General features: G+C 45.4%; 1 protein-coding gene across 2 annotated transcripts in view; it reads right to left on the bottom strand.

The window, feature by feature from the left end:
• Window positions 1-20,531, bottom strand: part of LOC130275818 (protein Wnt-7a) — a 101,506-nt gene that overhangs the window by 46,451 nt on the left and 34,524 nt on the right. For both annotated transcript variants that reach the window (XM_056524289.1, XM_056524290.1), the window contains one exon: window positions 761-1,032. In XM_056524289.1, coding sequence (XP_056380264.1) covers window positions 761-1,032 — 272 coding nt within the window. The remainder of the gene's footprint in view (window positions 1-760; window positions 1,033-20,531) is intronic.

Consider the following 20,531-nt stretch of genomic DNA (forward strand, 5'->3'; position numbering starts at 1 on the left):
GGCATTGTTCATCCTACACTTTAAACATATGATATCCTATTCTGGACTGTAAGGATCTTAATTTACAAATGGCCCTGTTAGTTGTAGGTGGTGAAGAAATATATTAGAACCTTGAAATTTTTAAGACCAAATGTATTTATCTCAGACTCAATATTGGCAGAGCCATGACATCCTACATTCCCCTACATTGACCACAAGGAAAATGAGCAGCTAACCGCATCAACCTATTATCCAGTAACAGGGGGGAGTTGAGGAATGCACTTTGTGCCAATAAACATCTACTCACTTTCAGCAGTGCCTCCAGTGTCCTGCTCCAGGCCCTGGTGTGATTCTCTTACTGCTTCTTGGGCCCAATCGGTCACGTGGTGTCCCACCTTGGCCATTAGTTGGCTGAGCAGGAATGTGACATATTGGGTTTAGGCACCAGGAAGAAGACCCAGGCCTGGGCCCAATATTTCAGTCAATATGCCAATCACTGGCCGAGGCAGGACACCACTGCAGCCAGAGAATCACTGACCTGCAGCATGACTTATTGGGCTCGGGAAGCAGGAAGAGCATCACACTGGGGACTGGAGCAGGACACCTGAGGCACCACGGGAGCGCAAGAGGTTTATTTTTTTAGATCTGACACAATGGGCATAAAGAACAAAAAAATCCTGCCTGACAACCCCTTTAATTGATAATAAAAATAAAAGATAAATAAAGGGTCTATGGACCTAAATCACCATGAATTCTAAATGATGCGCTATAAGACTCATACCTTACGTCCGGCCTCATTATTGTGCAAATTCATGAGAGTCCGCGCATTCTGCTTGATCTCTCTGGAGTCCACAAAATCCTTGGAAAACACTAATCCATAACGGATGTCAGCAGAACAGCCTCCCCATTTCCAGCCTTCTTCTCTGTGGAATTGTCCTTGTTTTTCCTTATCACACCCACAGTCACTCATGTTTCCTTGAGTACAAGCAGATGTGATGGCATGGGCCACGCCAGCCGCAATGATGGCATATGTGAATGCTGCCTCCCTGCTGCCTGTAGAGCAAGAAAGGGCATATCAAACACGAGAAGAAATAATGGCTGCAACATGGTCAATTGGTGGTAAATCTTGTTCTAAATACAGTCAAGATTCAGAGCTGATATAAAACATCAATTCCATTAAATCAAATACAAAGCGTGTAATGGAAATAAACTCTAAACCTTGAACGAGGGCAAAGAACCAAAATTATAGAACTGCAACTGGAAGTAAAACTGGAAGCAACTGGGAGTAAACATAGGGGACTATATTTCTATAGCTGTATGGGTAACATATGTCCTTCATTTTAGATGGTTCAAAGGTAGCGAGGAAGAAGCTTGATCCTATTGTTAAATGATTCCTACTTCCCCAATTCCACATATTGTTTCAGCAGCTGGACAGATCACTACAAGAACTCTGGATCAGGTTATTCTACATCTAGCATCTGCCCTATAAGGATTTATAGGTACCTGGTAATTTCAGAGTTATCAACCAGGTATCTAAATAAAGGGCCTAAAATAATAATAAATTGTCGAAATGCCCAATATTTTTATTTCTTACATAGTTACAAGGTTGAAAGAAGACACAGGTTCATCAAGCCCAACCTACTGTGTTGATTCAGAGAATAAATCCCTGGATCAACATCCCACTTTCAGAAATCTACTACCTATAACATGTAATAAAATATTTTTCAAGAAAGGCATCCAGACTCTTATTAAATGTGTTCAATGAATCAACTATTACAACATCATGTAGCAGAAAGTTCCAGAGTCTCACTACTCTTACAGTACAGCATCCAGTCAAAAGGGAAATCTTCTTAACTCTAGACATCGAGAATGACCCCTTACCATAGTTATAGGCCTAGGTGTATATCTGGTATCCTTGTATCAGAATATGAATCCTCATATATAATATTGTATACCTAATTTAAAGGGATACTCTACCATATATAAGGTATTGCTGAAAAAAATCTGATTACAGAGAAAGTGATAGCAGCATTACCCAAATTAATATACAGGTTAGTTACATAGTTAGTATGGTTGAAAAAAGACATACGTCCATCAAGTCCAACCAGGGGATTGAAGGGAAGGATGTAAGGGGATAAGGGAAAGGGATGTAGTCATGTAGGTTAATAGTGCAGGTTATGCTAATTCAAATGCTGTTTACCCTATAAAATCTGTTGCGCTGTTCCAGAGAAAATTGTAATAATTCAAATATGCTAATGATTTTCTTTGAGCAACAAGGATGGTGTCCAGCCTCACTGAGCAATGATTATGCCACCCACTCCGGCCCAATGACACTGCCAGAGTTATTCATCTTTCTTCTTCAGCATGGCTGCTAGACAAGCCAAGACTTCCGGTATGTGACCTGTGACCTCATAGTTACATAAGCTGCATAGTAAGTATGGTTGAAAAAAGTTATATGTCCATCAAGTTCAACCAAGGAGGTGAAGGGAAGGGGCATGGGTGAATGAAGAGGAAGGGATTCTATATTTCTGTGTAAGCATTAATACTATTTTCAGGGGTCAAGTCCTGCAAGAATGTGTGGGAACCGAGTTCCTGTACTTTTTCCAAAGCAGGAGCACCATTCTTATTAGCAGGACCAGCCCTTGAGTGGAAATCACTTATTTTCCCAGGACTTGACCCCTGACTATTTTCTTCTAGGACTGAATCTAAGCCAGTTTTGAAGCTTTCAACTGTTCCTACTGTGACCAGCTCATGAGGTAGACTGTTCCATAAATGGACAGTTCTTATGGTAAAGAAGGATTGTTACTCCTTGAAACTAAACTTTTTTTTTCTCCAGACAGAGGGAGTGCCCTCTTCTTTTGAGGGGGTTTGACTGGAATCGCATAGCTGCTGCACCTGAAAGTGGGGAGGGCACGGCTTCAATACATTAGGCTACATGGGTGAAGTATTGGCACATCTAGCGGACATGCTGAAGAAGGAAAGACGGATATTTATGGAGGGCGCCTTGGCATCGGACCGGAGAGAGTGGGATAATTATTGCTCAAAAAAGATTATTAGCATAGTTGGATTATTACAGTTTTCTCTGGAATGGCGCAACTGATTTTTATAAGGTTTTTTAGGTTTAAATCAGCGTCGCCTGCACTAGTACCCTCTATATTCAGGTTTGTGCCAGTTATGTTGCTGTCAGTTTCCCTTTAAAAGGGTACTCCACTCCCCAGCATTCGGGACATTTTGTTAGGAACGCTTGGAGCGGGCGGCAGAGGTCGTGACGTCATGGCCATACTCCTCGTTCTGTTGCGCCACGCTCCCGCAATGCAAGTCTATGGGAGGGGGCGTGACAGACATCATGCCCCCTCCCATAGACTTGCATTGAGGGGGAGTGTTGTGACGGCACGAGGGGTGTGGTCGTGACGTCATGATCCCCGCCACCCGCACCCAGCGTTCTAAATGAATGCCGGGTGCTGCTCAGAGATCGCGGGGGTCCCAACGACAGGACTCCAATGATCAGACATCTTATCCCCATCCTTAGGGGCGGAGTACCCCTTTAATTTAATAGTAACAGAGTCCCAGTCCTCAAATACTCCAACCAAGAAAATGGATGTACAATTGATATAAGGTGAAAATAGTATTTAATATTTAACAACACATATAAAAGAATCCCCTATAAGCATTCAAATATCAAGTGATACAATCAATAAAAATATGTAATTTACATTAAGGATAAAATGACTTAAACATGAATAAACATAAATAAATCCTATTGGTATAAAAAATTGATACTGCAATGCAAAAGTATACTGGAGAGTCATAGGTTAAATTGGATAGCCAGTCCTAAATAACGTTAAAGTCTTGGGCAGTCTATCACAGAGAAAAAATGGTCTCATACATGCCATTGTTAAATCGCTCACCACCCTGCCAGTTAGTGTTAATGGCACATAATAGCGCTCACAGCCGGGAAGTCCCGATCGTCAGTTGTGCTGTAGTTGAGGTGGCTGCCCGCACTGAATGTCACCATCCCCAATTGAGCCTCAGTGCGGACCGCAATTGATCTCTCTGATATCCCGCTCGGCACAGAGTGTGTACAGCAATGGAGGGATTGGAATGGCGTCTGACGTCACGGGTGTGCTGCACAGTCCGCAGAGCAATTACTCAAAGCACTGGTTTCTGGATCAATCAAAAGTGCTGGTTGGAAGCGGTGAGGTGCGGTCAGAGTGAGTAACAAAATTCTATGTGAATTCACTCCAATGTATCCTCGCTCCTAAGGATGGCAGTCCCATGCAGATAGGAGGCTGTATGGCAATCTTTAGCAGCTCTGTATTATTAAATGCTCCATATAAACAGGCTTTAAAAGATAAAAAATAAAACCAAAAAACATGAAATAAAGCCAAACGAATTTTCGGGGTATGGACACATGCATTCTAACTCCTTCTTCAGTGGCTGACAGTTTGACCTGATCCATTTGTCAAAACCATTGTCTAAAAGTAACCTTTTAATGGTTGTTAGGCAACAAGAGCCCCTAGTGTGTAGTGCAGGTGCTTTGGCTATACCGAACAGCTGATTGACCGGGGGGTACCAGGTATCAGCACTCCACCAATCAGCGATTCATAGCATATCCTGAGGACAGGCCATCAGATTTATTATCCCAGAAAGCCCCTTTAGGGGGGGGGGGTCCCATGTAGCAATTATAATACAAATTTCTCTATCCATTAAAGTCAATGGTTAGCAAAATCAGCTGTAGAAAATATGAAGCAAAGTATGCAGTTTATACACTATCTGTTACCCTACCCTTAATGTGTCTCCTAAGACTACTTTGTAATGACTGAATATTATAGATCCCAAATAATAAAGAATCTACCAAAAGCAGCTATATAAGTATTCATCCATAGGCTGTGTCTGGTATTGTCATTTAATGCATAGTTCTCGACTGTAACACCAATTCCAGCCCACGGCTATTGTTGTCTATAGGAGAAAGCAGCAATGTGTTCTATGATATTCTTCTGCCTCATTAACCCCTTAACGACGCAGGAAGTATATTTACATCCTGCGCCGGCTCCCGCGATATGAAGCGGGATCGCGCCGCGATCCCGCATCATATCGCATCGGTCCCGGCACTCATCAACTGCCGGGACCCGCGGCTAATACCACACATCGCCGATCGCGGCGATGTGCGGTATTAACCCTTTAGAAGCGGCGGTCAAAGCTGACCGCCGCTTCTAAAGTGAAAGTGAAAGTGACCCGGCTGCTCAGTCGGGCTGTTCGGGACCGCCGAGGTGAAATCGCGGCGTCCCAAACAGCTTACAGGACACCGGGAGGGCCCTTTCCTGCCTCCTCGATGTCCGATCGACGAATGACTGCTCCGTGCCTGAGATCCAGGCAAGAGGAGTCAAGCGCCGATAACACTGATCACAGGCGTGTTAATACACGCCAGTGATCTGTGCAAGAGATCAGTGTGTGCAGTGTTATAGGTCCCTATGGGACCTATAACGCTGCAAAAAAAAAGTAAAAAAAAAGTGTTAATGAAGGTCATTTAACCCCTTCCCTAATAAAAGTTTGAATCACCCCCCTTTTCCCATAAAAAAAATAAAACAGTGTTAAAAAATAAATAAATAAACATATGTGGTATCGCCGCATGTGTAAATGTCCAAACTATAAAAATATATCATTAATTAAACCGCATGGTCAATGGCATACGCGCAAAAAAATTTCAAAGTCAAAAAAAGCTTATTTTTGGTCACTTTTTATACCATTAAAAAATGAATAAAAAGTGATCAAAAAGTTCGATCAAAACAAAAATCATACCGATAAAAACTTCAGATCACGGCGCCAAAAAATATTCCTCATACCGCCCCGTACGTGGAAAAATAAAAAAGTTATAGGGGTCAGAAGATGACATTTTTAAATGTATACATTTTCCTGCATGTAGTTATGATTTTTTCCAGAAGTACGACAAAATCAAACCTATATAAGTAGGGTATCATTTTAACCGTATGGACCTACAGAATAATCATAAGGTGTAATTTTTACCGAAATATGCACTGCGTAGAAACGGAAGCCCCCAAAATTTACAAAATGGCGTTTTTTTCTTCAATTTTGTTGCACAATTATTTTTTTTTCTGTTTCGCCGTGAATATTTGGGTAAAATGACTAATGTCACTGCAAAGTAGAATTGGTGATGCAAAAAAATAAGCCATAATATGGATTTTTAGGTGGAAAATTGAAAGGGTTATGATTTTTAAAAAGTAAGGAGGAAAAAACGAAAGTGCAAAAACTGAAAAACCCTGAGTCCTTAAGGGGTTAAAGTCTAAACTTCTTGTTTATATTTAATAAAACTGCAAATTGAGTTTTATAGTTCTGGAAGTGCAAATGGTTTCTGGAATTCATTAATATGATTTTGGAATAATCTTAACTTAAAAAGGTATATATGGAAATTCCACTTTCCGCTTGAACCAGATGTTTCCCACATGGGCTAAGAAAAGTCTTATCTTAATTTTCCAAGAATAAGTTGTTTTTTAGGTCTCTTAAAGTGTAAAAAGTATAGTGATTGTTTATACAGTGGAACTAACTTAGTCTGAGAGCCCCAAAAATAAATCAATATAACACTTCAGGAAGAAATGAAGGGGTTTGGATTTGTAAAGGGTGAAGAGGAACTGAAAGACAATGGGGCAGATTTACTAATCCCCTGTAATAATAAGTGTAAACCAAGGCCCCTTGCCTGACTTTTTACACCAATAATTGTTTAGCTTATTTTATGTGCAAATTATGGCGCATTTTAAGCCACTCCCCTTCAGTGGAGAAACTATAATAGCAGAGCTTTGTGCACTGGATTATTTCTATTGGCATATTTAATTCATGAAAAGTGTTGGGCGCGAATATTCGCATTTCAAATTTTTATCGCGAATATCGTAAATTTGCGAATATTGCGAATATATTCACTATGTATTTGAAATTGCGAATATTCAATATTCACATGTTAATATTCGCATATATGAATATTTGCATATTCCTTCTTTTCACTTGTGGGCCAATTAGAATGATGCAAATACACTTGTCAGAGGTTATCAACAACATCCCTAGCAACCAATAGTAAAGTTGCCCACCCCCGCACTGTTTTATTCCTCGAATACGCAAATATGCGAATATTCACATATGCGAATATTCACATTTGCGAATAGTTACATATGCGAATATAACAAATACGCAAAATTCACGAATATAGGACGAATATTCGTCTATATATTCTCAAAATATTGCAAATTCCAAAATGGGCAATGCCGCTCATCACTATTCATTTGTCTAAATATGAAGCAACTATTGCTACAATTGCATATTTATATATAACTAGCTGAGTACCCGGCGTTGCCCGGTTTTTCCTTCCTAATCCTTTTTGGGGAGGAAAATAAACAAAGGAGGAAGCTTTTGACTTCATATGCAGTCCTCATATATTGTTGTCCTATCCCGACCCCACCTCCCGACCTCCTATCCCGACCTCCTGTCCCAACCTCCTATACCGTCCTCCTATCCCGTCCTCCTGTCCCGACCTCCTATCCCGTCCTCCAATCTCGACCTCCTATCTCAACCTCCTATCCCATCCTCCTATCCCGACCTCCTATCCCGACCTCCTTTCCCGTCCTCATATCTCAACCTTCTATCTTGACCTCCTATCCAGGCCTCCTATCCCATCCTCCTATCCCGACCTTCTTTCCCATCCTCCTATCTCGACCTCCTATCCCAACTTCCTATCCAGACCTCCTATCCCGTCCTCCTATCTTTTCCTCCTATCCCGACCTCCTATCCTGACATCCTATCCTGACTTCCTATTTCGACCTCCTATCCCGTCCTCCTATCCCGACCTCCTTTCCCGTCCTCATATCTCGATCCCTCCTATCTTGACCTCCTATCCCATCCTCCTATCACGACCTCCTATCCTGACCTCCTATCCAGACCTCCTATCCCGTCCTCCTATCCCGACCTCCTTTCCTGTCCTCATATCTCGACCTCCTATCTTGACCTCCTATCCCGTCCTCCTATCTCGACCTCCTATCCCAACCTTGTATCCAGACCTCCTATCCCGTCCTCATATCCCGTCCTCCTATCTTGTCCTCCTATCCCGACGTCCTATCCCGACCTCCTACCCGACCTCCTATCCCGACCTCATATCCCGTCCTCCTATCCCGACCTCCTATCTCGACCTCCTATCCCAACCTCCCATCCCGTCCTCATATCCTGACTCGTAATATGTGTACCAGGTAATGAAATAGCTCCAGCCTAACGGAAATTAGATGGGAACATACATTTCCCATTGATTTGCATGGGGCTTTAAAAAAAAAAAAACCCTGACCCTCACAAATGGGGGTAGTTAAGGGTTAAATTAACTATCCTATATTTTAAGTAGACATATAAGTAACATGTGACCAAGTATTATCGAAATATCTCCAGCCGTTTGGAAGTTATGCAGTAACATATATTTCCCATTGACTTGCATGGGACTTTAAACATAAGCCCCGCCCCTGGCAAATGGGGGTGAGTACGGGTTAAATTACCTATCCTTTGTTTGTTGTTGACATATAAGTAACATGTGTGCCAAGTTTCATGTTAATATCTTTAGCCGTTTGAAAGTTTTTGTGGAACATACATACATACATACATATATACATACATACATACCTACATACATACATACACACACGTTGAGTTTTATATATATAGATAGATATATAGACTTGATCATTGCACAGTTAAAACTGATCAAATTTCCAGTATTATTTAAATGTATCCCCATCCTCAAGATCTATGCTAGAGTAGCTGGAAGCATTCATACCCACACTCACAGGCCACTTTATTAGGTACACCTTGCTAGTACCAGGTTGGACTCCATTTTGCCATCATTCTTCATGGCATAGTTTCTACAAGCTGCAGGAATCATTTCTTAGAGATGTTGGTCCATAGGGACACAATGACATCACACCGTTCCTCCATATGGACATGATGACATCACACAGTTCCTCCATATGGGCATGATAACATCACACAGTTCCTCCATATGGACATGATGACATCACACTGTTCCTCCATATGGACATGATGACATCACACAGTCCCTCCGTATGGACATGATGACATCACACAGTTCCTCCATATGGACATGATGACATCACACCGTTCCTCCATATGGACATGATGACATCACACAGTCCCTCCATATGGACATGATGACATCACACAGTTCCACCATATGGACATGATGATATCACACAGTTCCTCCATATGGACATGATGACATCACACAGTTCCTCCATGTGGACATGATGACATCACACAGTCCCTCCATGTGGACACAATGACATCACACAGTTCCTCCATATGGACATGATGACATCACACAGTTCCACCGTATGGACATGATGACATCACACAGTTCCTCCATGTGGACATGATGACATCACACAGTCCCTCCATATGGACACAATGACATCACACAGTTCCTCCATATGGACATGATGACATCACACAGTTCCACCGTATGGACATGATGACATCACACGGTTGCTGCAGATATGTCAGCTGCACATCCATGATGAGACTCAATCTATTGGATTGAGATCTGGTGACTGTGGAGAGCATTGAAGTCCAGTGACCTCATTGTCATGTATGAGATGATGTAAGCTTTGTGACATGGTGCATAATCCTCTACACTACACTAGTAGTACACTACACTTAGCTTGTCATGCAATGGAGGAGCTTTCTCTACAATAATGTTGTCATATAAGCCAATAAGCAGAATCCAAAGAAATGGAGTAACTACAGCACTCACCAGACTTCTGCATCTAAAACACTTGTCTTTATTACAGTGTAATCATAGATACAGCAACAACGTGGTGGACACAAGCAAACATAGCTTCAGTACGGACCCAACTGATCAATTGGCAATCAGTTTCTGCTCTTAGCTAACAGGAGTGGCACCTGGTGTTGTCTTTTGCTGCTGCAGCCCATCTGCTTCAAGGTTTAATGTGTTGTGTGTTCAGAGACGGTATTCTGCATACCTTGGTTGTAACGAGTGGTTATTTGAGTTACTGTTGCCTTTATGTTATTGGACCATTCTCTGTAAACCCTAGAGATTGTTATTCATGAAAATCCCAGTAGAGCAGCAGTTTTTGAAATACCAGCCTGTCTGGCATTAACCATGCCATGTTCAAAGTCAATAAAATCTTCTTTCTTCTTCACTCTGATGCTCGGTTTGAACCTAAGCAAGTTGTCTTGACCACATCTACATGCCTTAATGGATCAATGTGATTGGCTGAATAGCTGTCTGTGTTAACAAGCAATTGAATAGGTGTACCTAATAAAGTTGCCAGTGTTCATGGCTGTAAAAGTCCAGATCTAGCCCTGTATTTTGACTGAACAAGTCTATGTGAGAAAAATACATCAGCAATACATCCCAAGCACTTTCTCCTGCCATGAAGTGTTGCTCCAATGTATCAGTGCAGGTATCAGCCTATATTTCCCATCTTTCAGCTGAAAGAGAATCGTTCAGACTTGATACAATAGTTTCTGCCTTTTAGCTGTCAGAATTGTTAGATCTTTAGGGCCTATGGATGTAAATAATGTTTCCATTCAGTAAAAAAATATTATTCTAATGAACCCCGTACCTGAACACAGCATTCCCAGGACACAATCATGTTTATGCATAGATGAATGACAATTTCTTCCCACTTGCATACTAAAAGGACATAATACATAAAACATATATTTCTTTTAAACTTACAGCTTTGGTTTTACATTTCTGACATCTAGTTGCAGAAACCATAATGAAGAGCGTATGAAATGAAAGAAAGACGTATGAATATGAGATTTCTTTCCAAAGTTCAATCCAGCACATCAGCAATTTTTGCATTGTTTAGTTAAATACTGTTTTAATATGAACACCAGATTAAAAGAAGGTTATAACAAGAAGTGTCGCAAAAGAAATAAAAAATACATTTAAAAAAGAAGGTTATAACAGTGAAAAGGAGAAATAAATGTGTATCTTTACTTTGCAAAATAATGAATACAAAGTAGAATAGCTGGATTTAGTGATATAAACAAAAAAATGTAAATAAAAAAATCTGAACAAAAAGGTTAAAGAAAAAAGATTAGCAAATCAAATAAAAATATGGAAAACTTCATTTGGAGATATTGCGGGGAATAAATAAAAATAGTGTTAGTATGTAATTTAATTATTTACAGCTTTCTACAAGTCGGTGATAAACGTTTACGCATTATGTAAAATTAGGTTTGGTTTAGGGGGCAGTCATAATCATAATGACACAATTTGCTTTAAGTTGTGAAAAGTTGTGAAAAGTGTTTGGCTATGCCTCACATAATATTGTCATGCCCAAGGCAACGTACCTTTGCTTTAACAGTAGGTTTTGTTCTAAATTTGCTATTAATTTGATGGAAACTTTTCATTTATTGATTCTAATGGAAAGTGACATTAAATTTGTACAGTTGTTGTTGAAAACCTTTTTATTTCTCCCATCCCCTATACATATTAAACTATAAATGTTTGAAAGAGAATTTCTACATAAAGGAAACAACATAAAAAATGGCTTCTAGTTTTTCCAGACTTCTAAGTGGCAAGTGTATTAACATATCATAGGATAGGATTCCAATGTTTTCTGTATGACTAGGCATATGTCATAGGTTCTTCCCATAACAAACTATTTGCAGTACTTCATCTGTTGTAGTGAACCACGGGTATAAAAAAAAAACATGAGTTATTCTACTGAATTTGTTGAAATTCCTTTACAGGATGTGCAAGAGGAATACAATCACACCATGAGTATGGTAAATATCAAAAGTAAATATCAGACCTCTATTATTGTGGACACCTCTGGAAAAATGTCCATTGAGTCCTTGAGGGAACACAAGTATGGGTGGTTACCAGTTGTCTCCAACTCTCCAAACCTGTAGTCCCATTTCTGACTATATCCCCTTTAGCCTACTGAAGGAGGTAATGAAGAATGGAGACAACAGCTCAGCTCCCTCCTTAATGCCTGTGGAGAACTGATAGTGCTGCAATAACAGGGAACACCCATGCACCTTCAATTGCTGTTGGCTAAAAGTTTGTCCAATCGACAGCTATTTCACCGCATACATATGGATATTTGGCTTGGCTAACCGTTCAATAATTGTCGGCTAAAAGTTCTTTCAGCTGACAGCTATCTTAACTGGTCCCTTCATACAAATGGACATTTGGTCTGGCTAACCATTCATATGTTTTGAATGGGGAGAGAGGAGAGCTAAGACACTGCCAAGACAGTGCTGCAGGCAGCTTATCCCCCCTCCTCTTAAAAAAACAAAAGGGTCAGTGAGTTTAAACCCTGACATGCCCGACCCTTCTCTCCCCAGATGTCATCTGTCAGGAAAGAGTCCAGAGGTCTGCATACACATTAGATGGTTGTCTGGTCCTGCCGAACTCAACAGGTTTAGCTGACATTTTACTAATGTGTATGGGGGCCTTTAGGGCCTGGTTGAACAGATCCCAGTCATTACCTGTTGTTAAGAGGACAGTAGTAAATACTAAGTAAAGGAAGGAATCCCATGATGCCCAAGGCAGTATCCAAAAGTAAGGGAAACAATCAGTTGGAGATCACTATAATTAGAGGAGCTTATGTAAAAGACTGGGAGAAACATTTCCTCATGGGTGTCAAGAGTGATTCAAGTGAAAGAACAGCTCCATAGAACCTAAACTCTTCCAGGTATGCTCCCTAAGGCTTTTAAAAAACCATGGTGGTGACCCAGTAGGGGAGGTGTTACCCCGTACCCTTGCTGCCCTGTCCGGAAGCCTCACTTCAGTGTCCCCTGGGCCCCTTGTAATTGTTTCTCCCCTGTATATATGTTTTGCTATGTATTATAATATATAATGTGTTGTTGCTTTAAGAAATGTACCATGTGCTAGTTACCCAGGAGGTACCAGTGACCAGGTGATCCCATGGCTGACCTATGGGCTCCCTGCTAGTCTCCCCCATATAAGCCCTGGGAGGAGCCTCTTCTTGCTTTCGTGGAGCTTAGAGCTCTTGTTGCTGAAGTCCAGTGCAGTCATGTTAAGTCTAGGTGTGTGTCCAGAGTCATTGGAGGCTTCAAGTCAAGTCTGTAGCCACAGTCAATTGCAAGCAGGGCCGGCCTTTGGGGTGTGCGAGCTGTGCGGCCACACAGGGCGCCATAGCAACAGGGGCGCCTGGCAGCCGACACAGCTCGCTTTTTTTTTTTTTTAACTGGCTTGTCTCATAGTCGGGGGGGCCGCCGCCGCCTGCACATTTCTACTTCTAGGGCGAGGGCCCCTTAAGAATCATTGCAGGGCCGAACAGGCCAAGGGCTGATTGGAGTAGAGACGTCACGTGCCCCGCGCAGGCACGCACGTCTACTCCAATCACCTGACCTGTCCCTTTCTATGTCCTGCGCGATCTTCTTCATCCTCCCCCGTGCAGTGACAGGAGCAGCCGCCTCACGCCGATGCATCGATCCCCGGCAGGGTAAGTAAACTTGGGGGGGGGAGTTGGTTGTGGAGGTGATAAGAGGTGCAGGGGGGGTTATGGGGGTGATGAGAGGTGCGGGGGCGGGGGGGTGATGAGAGGTGCAGGGGGATTATGGGCGATGGGGGTGATGAAAGGTGCAGGGGGGTTATGGGGGTGATGAGAGGTGCAGGGGGGTGATGAGAGGTGCAGGGGGGTTATGGGGGTGATGAGAGGTGCGGGTGGGGGGGGTGATGATAGGTGCAGGGGGGTTATGGGGGATGGGGTGAAGAGAGGTGCAGGGGAGTTATGGGGGATGGGGGTGATGAGAGGTGCAGGGGGGTTATGGGGGATGGGGGTGATGAGAGGTGCAGGGGGGTTATGGGGGTGATGAGAGGTGCAGGGGGTTATGGGGTGATGAGAGGTGCAGGGGGTTATGGGGGATGGGGGTGATGAGAGGTGCAGAGGGGTTATGGGGGTGATGAGAGGTGCAGGGGGGGTTATGGGGGTGATGAGAGGTGCAGGGGGGTTATGGGGGATGGGGGTGATGAGAGGTGCAGGGGGGTTATGGGGGTGATGAGAGGTGCAGGGGGTTATGGGGGTGATGAGAGGTGCAGGGGGGTTATGGGGGTGATGAGAGGTGCGGGGGGTGATGAGAGGTGCAGGGGGGTTATGGGGGTGATGAGAGGTGCGGGTGGGGGGGGGTTAATGAAAGGTGCAGGGGGGCTATGGGGGTGATGAGGAGAGGGGGGGTTATAGTAGTGAAGAAGAGGGGTTTGGCGGGGAATTTGTGGATGATGAGGACACAGAGGATAAGAGGGGGTGTATGTGTATATATGATGTGTATGCATGTATGTCAGAATTATATTCAGGGTACAGTGTGTGGCAGTATTATATTCAGGGCGTACAGTGTGTGGCAGTATTATATTCAGGGTGCAGTGTGTGGCAGGATTATATTTAGTGGGTACAGTGTGTGGCAGGATAATTGTCACATTCCGGCAGGACTGGTAGTGGATCCTCTGAACCAGAGAGGCGATGACGCGGGTTGTACCAGAGGGCCGGTTCTAAGTGGTTACAGGCTTTCACCAGAGCCCGCCACAAGGCGGGATGGACTTGCTCCGGCGGTAACCACCAGGTTGTATCCTCCAGTAGCAACTCGACCTCTCTGGTGGCTGATATGGCGTGGTACACAGGGAGCAGGCAAGAGCGTAGTCGGACGTAGCAGAGGTCCGGGCAGGCAGCAAGGGTTCACAGGCGAGTATACGGTAGCAATGGGTACGGCAACTGGCAAGGAAATAATCACTGAAGGGAATGCTTTCTCAGAGGCACAAGGCACAAAGATCCGGCAAGGGCAGGAAGGGGCAGGTGCCTTTTATTGGGAAATCACAATGGGAGGTGTGGTACCAGCGCACCAATTACCGATGCGCTGGCCCTTTAAATTTACTGAAGCCGGTGCGCGCGCCCTAGAGAGCGGGGCCGCGCGCGCCGGGACCCAGGAGCAAGGAGCGCCGCGCGGGGAGCAGGTGAGATGAACTGGGATGCGGTGCTTGAGCGGGGACCCTGCCACAGTGAGACCCGCGCTCCCGGTCAGTGTGTTTGACCGGGAGACGCCGGGACCCCAGCACGGTGGACACAGGCACCGGAGGTGGAGACCGGAGCGCTCGCTGTGACAATTATATTCAGGGTACAGTGTATGGCAGTATTCTATTCATGGTACAGTGTATAGCAGTATTATATTCAGGGTACAGTGTATGGCAGTATTCTATTCATGGTACAGTGTGTGGCAGTATTATATTCAGGGTACAGTGTATGTGTTACGCCGAGCGCTCCGGGTCCCTGCTCCTCCCCGGAGAGCTCACGGCGTCTCTCTGCCTGCAGCGCCCCGGTCAGACCCGCTGACCGGGAGCGCTGCACTGATATTGCCGGCGGGGATGCGATTCGCATAGCGGGACGCGCCCGCTCGCGAATCGCATCCCAAGTCACTTACCCGTCCCGGTCCCCGGCTGTCATGTGCTGGCGCGCGCGGCTCCGCTCTCTAGGGCGCGCGCGCGCCAGCTCTCTGAGACTTAAAGGGCCAGTTCACCAATGATTGGTGCCTGTCCCAATTAGCCTGATTAGCTTCCACCTGCTCCCTGGCTATATCACATCACTTCCCCTGCACTCCCTTGCCGGATCTTGTTGCCTTGTGCCAGTGAAAGCGTTTAGTGTTGTCCAAGCCTGTGTTACCTGATCTCCTGCTATCCATATTGACTACGAACCTTGCCGCCTGCCCCGACCTTCTGCTACGTCTGACCTTGCCTCTGCCTAGTCCTTCTGTCCCACGCCTTCTCAGCAGTCAGCGAGGTTGAGCCGTTGCTAGTGGATACGACCTGGTTGCTACCGCCGCAGCAAGACCATCCCGCTTTGCGGCGGGCTCTGGTGAACACCAGTAGCCACTTAGAACCGGTCCACCGGCACGGTCCACGCCAATCCCTCGCTGACACAGTGGATCCACAACCTGTAAGCCGAATCGTGACAGTATGGCAGTATTATATTCAGGGTACAGTGTATGGCAGTATTCTATTCATGGTACAGTGTGTGGCAGTATTATATTCAGGGTACAGTGTATAGCAGGATTATATTTAGAAGGTACAGTGTGTTGCAGCATTATATTCAGGGTACAGTGTGTGGCAGCATTATATTCAGTGGGTACAGTGTATAGCAGTATTATATTCAGGGTACAGTGTGGGGCAGTATTATATTTAGTGGGTACAGTGAATAGAAGTATTATATTCAGGGTACAGTGTGGCAGGATTATATTCAGGGTACAGTGTATAGCAGTATTATATTCAGGGTACAGTGTACAGCAGTATTATATTCAGGGTACAGTGTGGGGCAGTATTTTATTTAGGGTACACTTTCTGGCAAGGTTATAATGATTACTGTCTTCATGCAGAGGATGAGGATCTGCTGACAAAGTGAGGAGCCAACGATGTCTGGGTGTCAGACTCTGCAGAGAAGATGGAGCTGGAGGAAGACCTGGTCTCTGGACCAGATGAAGAAGAAAAGATAACAGAGAAGATATCACTCAAGTCAGAAGACGTCACTCAGGTCACTGATATCATTTTGTATTCTCTTGACTGACCCATCAGAACTGTAGTCACTTGTAAGTTCTGCAGAGATGATGGGTAAAACTGTGTCCAATCTGTGTCTCGCCAGCTGTTACAAAACTACAACTCCCATTGCCAGAGGCTCTCCAGACATGATGGGAGTTTTAGCTTTCCAACAGCTGGAGAACCACTTCAACCGAGATGATCAGTGGGGGTCTCAGCAGTAAACCAATGCTCGGACCACCCACGATCTATAACTTATCTTTAAAATAATACTGTGGGCAGGCCACAGGGGGCGCCACAAGGTTAGCTTGCACAGGGCGCCTGAACACCTAAGGCCGGCCCTGGATAAACCATGCCCAGGCGTCACGAATACAAGGGGTCAATTCCATCTGCATGCATCTTACCCCGTTACCACAACTTTTGGCGTCCTACGAACAGGATACGGGTGTGCGCCTTATGCCAAAAGTCCTCCCCCCAGTCTGAACTGTGTCCAGTGTTGTCAGAAAACTGCATGCCGATGCGAATAAAGTTTACGCCAGAAAATGTACAGGACTTTATCAGTGGAAAGTATTATACCCGAGGTGCTTGTGAAATAGAGGGGGAGGTGAAGAAAAGACTGTTATTTGCCATTGTGGATTGCAGAGAGTCGGTACCTGAAAGGGTTAACATGGTCCGGTGTTTCCCACGCGAGCGAGCGATCGCAGCTCCGCCCCATCAGTCCCCAGCGGTAACGCCTCTTCAGCACAGCAAGGAGGAACCAAAGAGCCGCCCTGTGTAGCACAGGGGAAGACTTTGCCAACCGGACCAAAGCAGGAAGTTCCCTGGGCGCAGCCATAATGGAGGTTCCGGCTGCTGCGCCCGGCTCTACTGTTATCTGTCAAGCACCCGCTGCAGCGCAGACTCTGCAAACACCGACAATTGTCAGTATTAAGTCTCCGGTGTCAGTACCTGTTAGCATCAACCCATTAGCACCTGCAAGTCTGGTCGCAAGTCTATTTACAACAGGGTGCCTGCAAAATAGAGGGGGAGCATCCATTACAGTACCCCCATTAACCAAGTCCAAGCCACTGCAGCACTTCAGCAATCATCTTAAAGGGGAAAGCACCTTATTTCCCTTAAAACGACAGCGCACTCAAAATTCAACAGGATGTCAGAACCTAGCTCTCTAGATTAACCAGGCGACAGCGCCCCTTCATCTTCAGCAGCGAGGTCATCACCTGCCCCAGCAGCCAGGATCTTGCCAGCCCTGCCTGCAATCAGCATCAACGGTCCTGGTGTTCCAGCATCTGCACCAGTATTCATGGGGAACCCTGTCCTCCCTACCTACAATGTAGACCCCTTCACCTTGAGAGATTTCAAAGAGAGGATCCAGAGGTTGTTTGTCTTTTACTCTTTCCCTCCTAACCAACAGGTGCAATTGCTCACAGGAAAACTCCAGGGACCAGCATTAGAGGAAATCTGCACCTGGCCAGCCTCCGAGAAGGCAACTGTAAAGCAGATCTTTGAAGGACTGTACCAGGTATTTGAGTCACATTCTCCATCAGAGGTACATCTCCGGCTGTATGAAAGGCGACAGAAGCCAGGTGAGACCCTGATAGCATATGCCGTAGCCCTACAGAATGTCATAGAGACTGTCCAAAAATTAGATGGTATAACTCCCAAGCAGGTCAACAAGGTGTTAATGGACAGATTTATTGATGGGGCTCATAATAAGTGGGACAAAGCCCAGTTGAGAATGTTAGCAGTCCAAAACCCTGACTTGTCATTCCCCTCTTTTTAGAGACTGGCTATTCAAGTGATTGAGTCCGGGACTGAGTCAGGGGAAGTCTGTCCACCTGTCCAAGAGCCACTAGGTGCGGTAGCCAGACCTATACCACCATCACCAGCCCCCGCCCCAGTGTCACCTGCTTTGCCAGTCACCGCAGCCTCAGATTTACAGAGTGTTAGGACATTGAACAACTAAGGCTGTGAAGGAGCTTGCTACCCGGGTCGCTCCACCTGACCGTGAACTGCCCCTGCCTAGGAAGCCTGCCCCTGCTCCTGCTCCCCGAAATTTCAATTGCCTGAATCCTCCACCCAATAGACCCTTGGGGACTCAAAGACCATTTTGCACTTACTGTAATAAGCCAGGACATTGGAAAATCCAGTGCTGGGATTTAAACGGATTTTCCCTGAGGTTGCGGACCGGCCCTCAGGAAAACAGTCATCAGGTCCAATCCCCATCCCCACACGACCTAAGTCAGGACTCTCACTTTATGTCACCTCCTGCCCCTATGTAAAAGTTATTGTAGAAGGTGTACCATTTGGAGGCATTGATAGATACGGGGTCACAAGTGTCTACTAAACCTAAAAGTGTTTTCTATCAGCATTAGGATGCTAGTTTATTGTGTGAGCCTGATGATGTTAACTTCCGAGTAGTTGCGGTTAATGGGCAATCAGTCCCCAGACATGCATACTGGGAGCCAACCATTCAGTTGGGAGAGCATGTACTTAGCGGGCAGGGAGTTGTCAGGATCCGTACTGGAATGCAGAGAGGACACTGGAGGTGGATCCTCTTTGTCAGTGAGGTGATGGCGTGGGCCGTACCAGGGGAACGGAATCTAAGGGGTTACTGGTTTTCACCAGAGCCCATTGCAAAGCGGGATGGACTTGCAGCGGCAGGTAACCCCCAGGTCATTCCACCCGATAGCGACTCAACCTCACTGACAGCTGAGTCAGGCGCGGTACACAAGAACAAGGCAAGAGCGAGGTCGGACGTAGCAGAAGGTCTGGGCAGGCAGCAATGGTTCTTAGTCAGGGGCAACAGCAAGGGTCTGGATACACAGGCTTGGGATACACAAAACGCAGGAAGGGGAAGTGGGTTTTTATATGTATTGAACTGATTGGGCCAGGAACCAATTAGTGGTTCACTGGCCCTTTAAATTTCATAGAGCCGGCGCGCGCACTCCCTAGAGAGCGGGGCCGTGCGCGCCGGGAGGGCAGTGAAGGAGGACGTGGTGGGTGAGAGACACAGGGCGCGATCCGAGAGCGGGCACGTCCCGCACCTTGGATCGCGTCCCCTCCGGGAACATGGAGGCAGCGCTCCGGGGAAGCAGCGGGACCCGGAGCGCTCGGCGTCACAGTACTCCCCCCCCTTGGGTCTCCCCCTCTTTTTGGAGCCCAGGAACCTATTGATGAGTTTTTTTTTTACCTCTTGGTTCTTGGACCTTGGAGACGAGGATTTCTTTTACCGAGAAGACTTCAGAGGACCCAGTGAGAGTAGCAGGAATGGTGACCTTGGGGGAAAAGAGGTTAAGAATGAGAGGTTTGAGAAGGGATACATGAAAGGAGTTAGGAATACGAAGAGAAGGAGGAAGATGGAGCTTGTAGGAGACAGGGTTAATTTGACTTTTGACTCTGAATGGCTCGAGGTAACAAGGATCCAGCTTGTAGCTAGGGACACGAAACTGAATATATTTGGCAGAGAGCCACACTTTGTCACCAGTGGCAAAGACAGCTTCTCTTCTTATCCACGTTTCTTCATGCGAGAAGAGGCCAGTGAGAGCGACTTTTGAGTCTCCTTCCAGATAGAGGAGAAGTCCCGGGTCAATTCGTCTACGGCAGGAACTCCATAAGAAGTGGGGATGGGGAGGGGGGGAAGTGGGTGACAGCCGTACACCACAAAGAACGGAGACTTGGCGGATGACTCAGAGTTTTTGAAATTGTACGAGAATTCAGCCCAGGGTAACAGGTCGACCCAATCATCTTGGCGGGAGGAGACAAAATGTCGCAGGTAGTCACCAAGGATCTGGTTCACTCTCTCCACTTGTCCATTGGACTGTGGGTGGTAGGAGGACGAGAAATTTTATTTGATCTTTAATTGATTACAGAGAGCTCTCCAAAATTTAGACACAAATTGAACGCCTCTATCCGAGACGATATGCGTGGGAAGCCCGTGAAGACGAAAAATCTGCAGAAAAAATTGCTTCGC

This window comes from Hyla sarda, chromosome 6 (genome assembly GCF_029499605.1).
Source record: "Hyla sarda isolate aHylSar1 chromosome 6, aHylSar1.hap1, whole genome shotgun sequence".
Classification (NCBI taxonomy): domain Eukaryota; kingdom Metazoa; phylum Chordata; class Amphibia; order Anura; family Hylidae; genus Hyla; species Hyla sarda.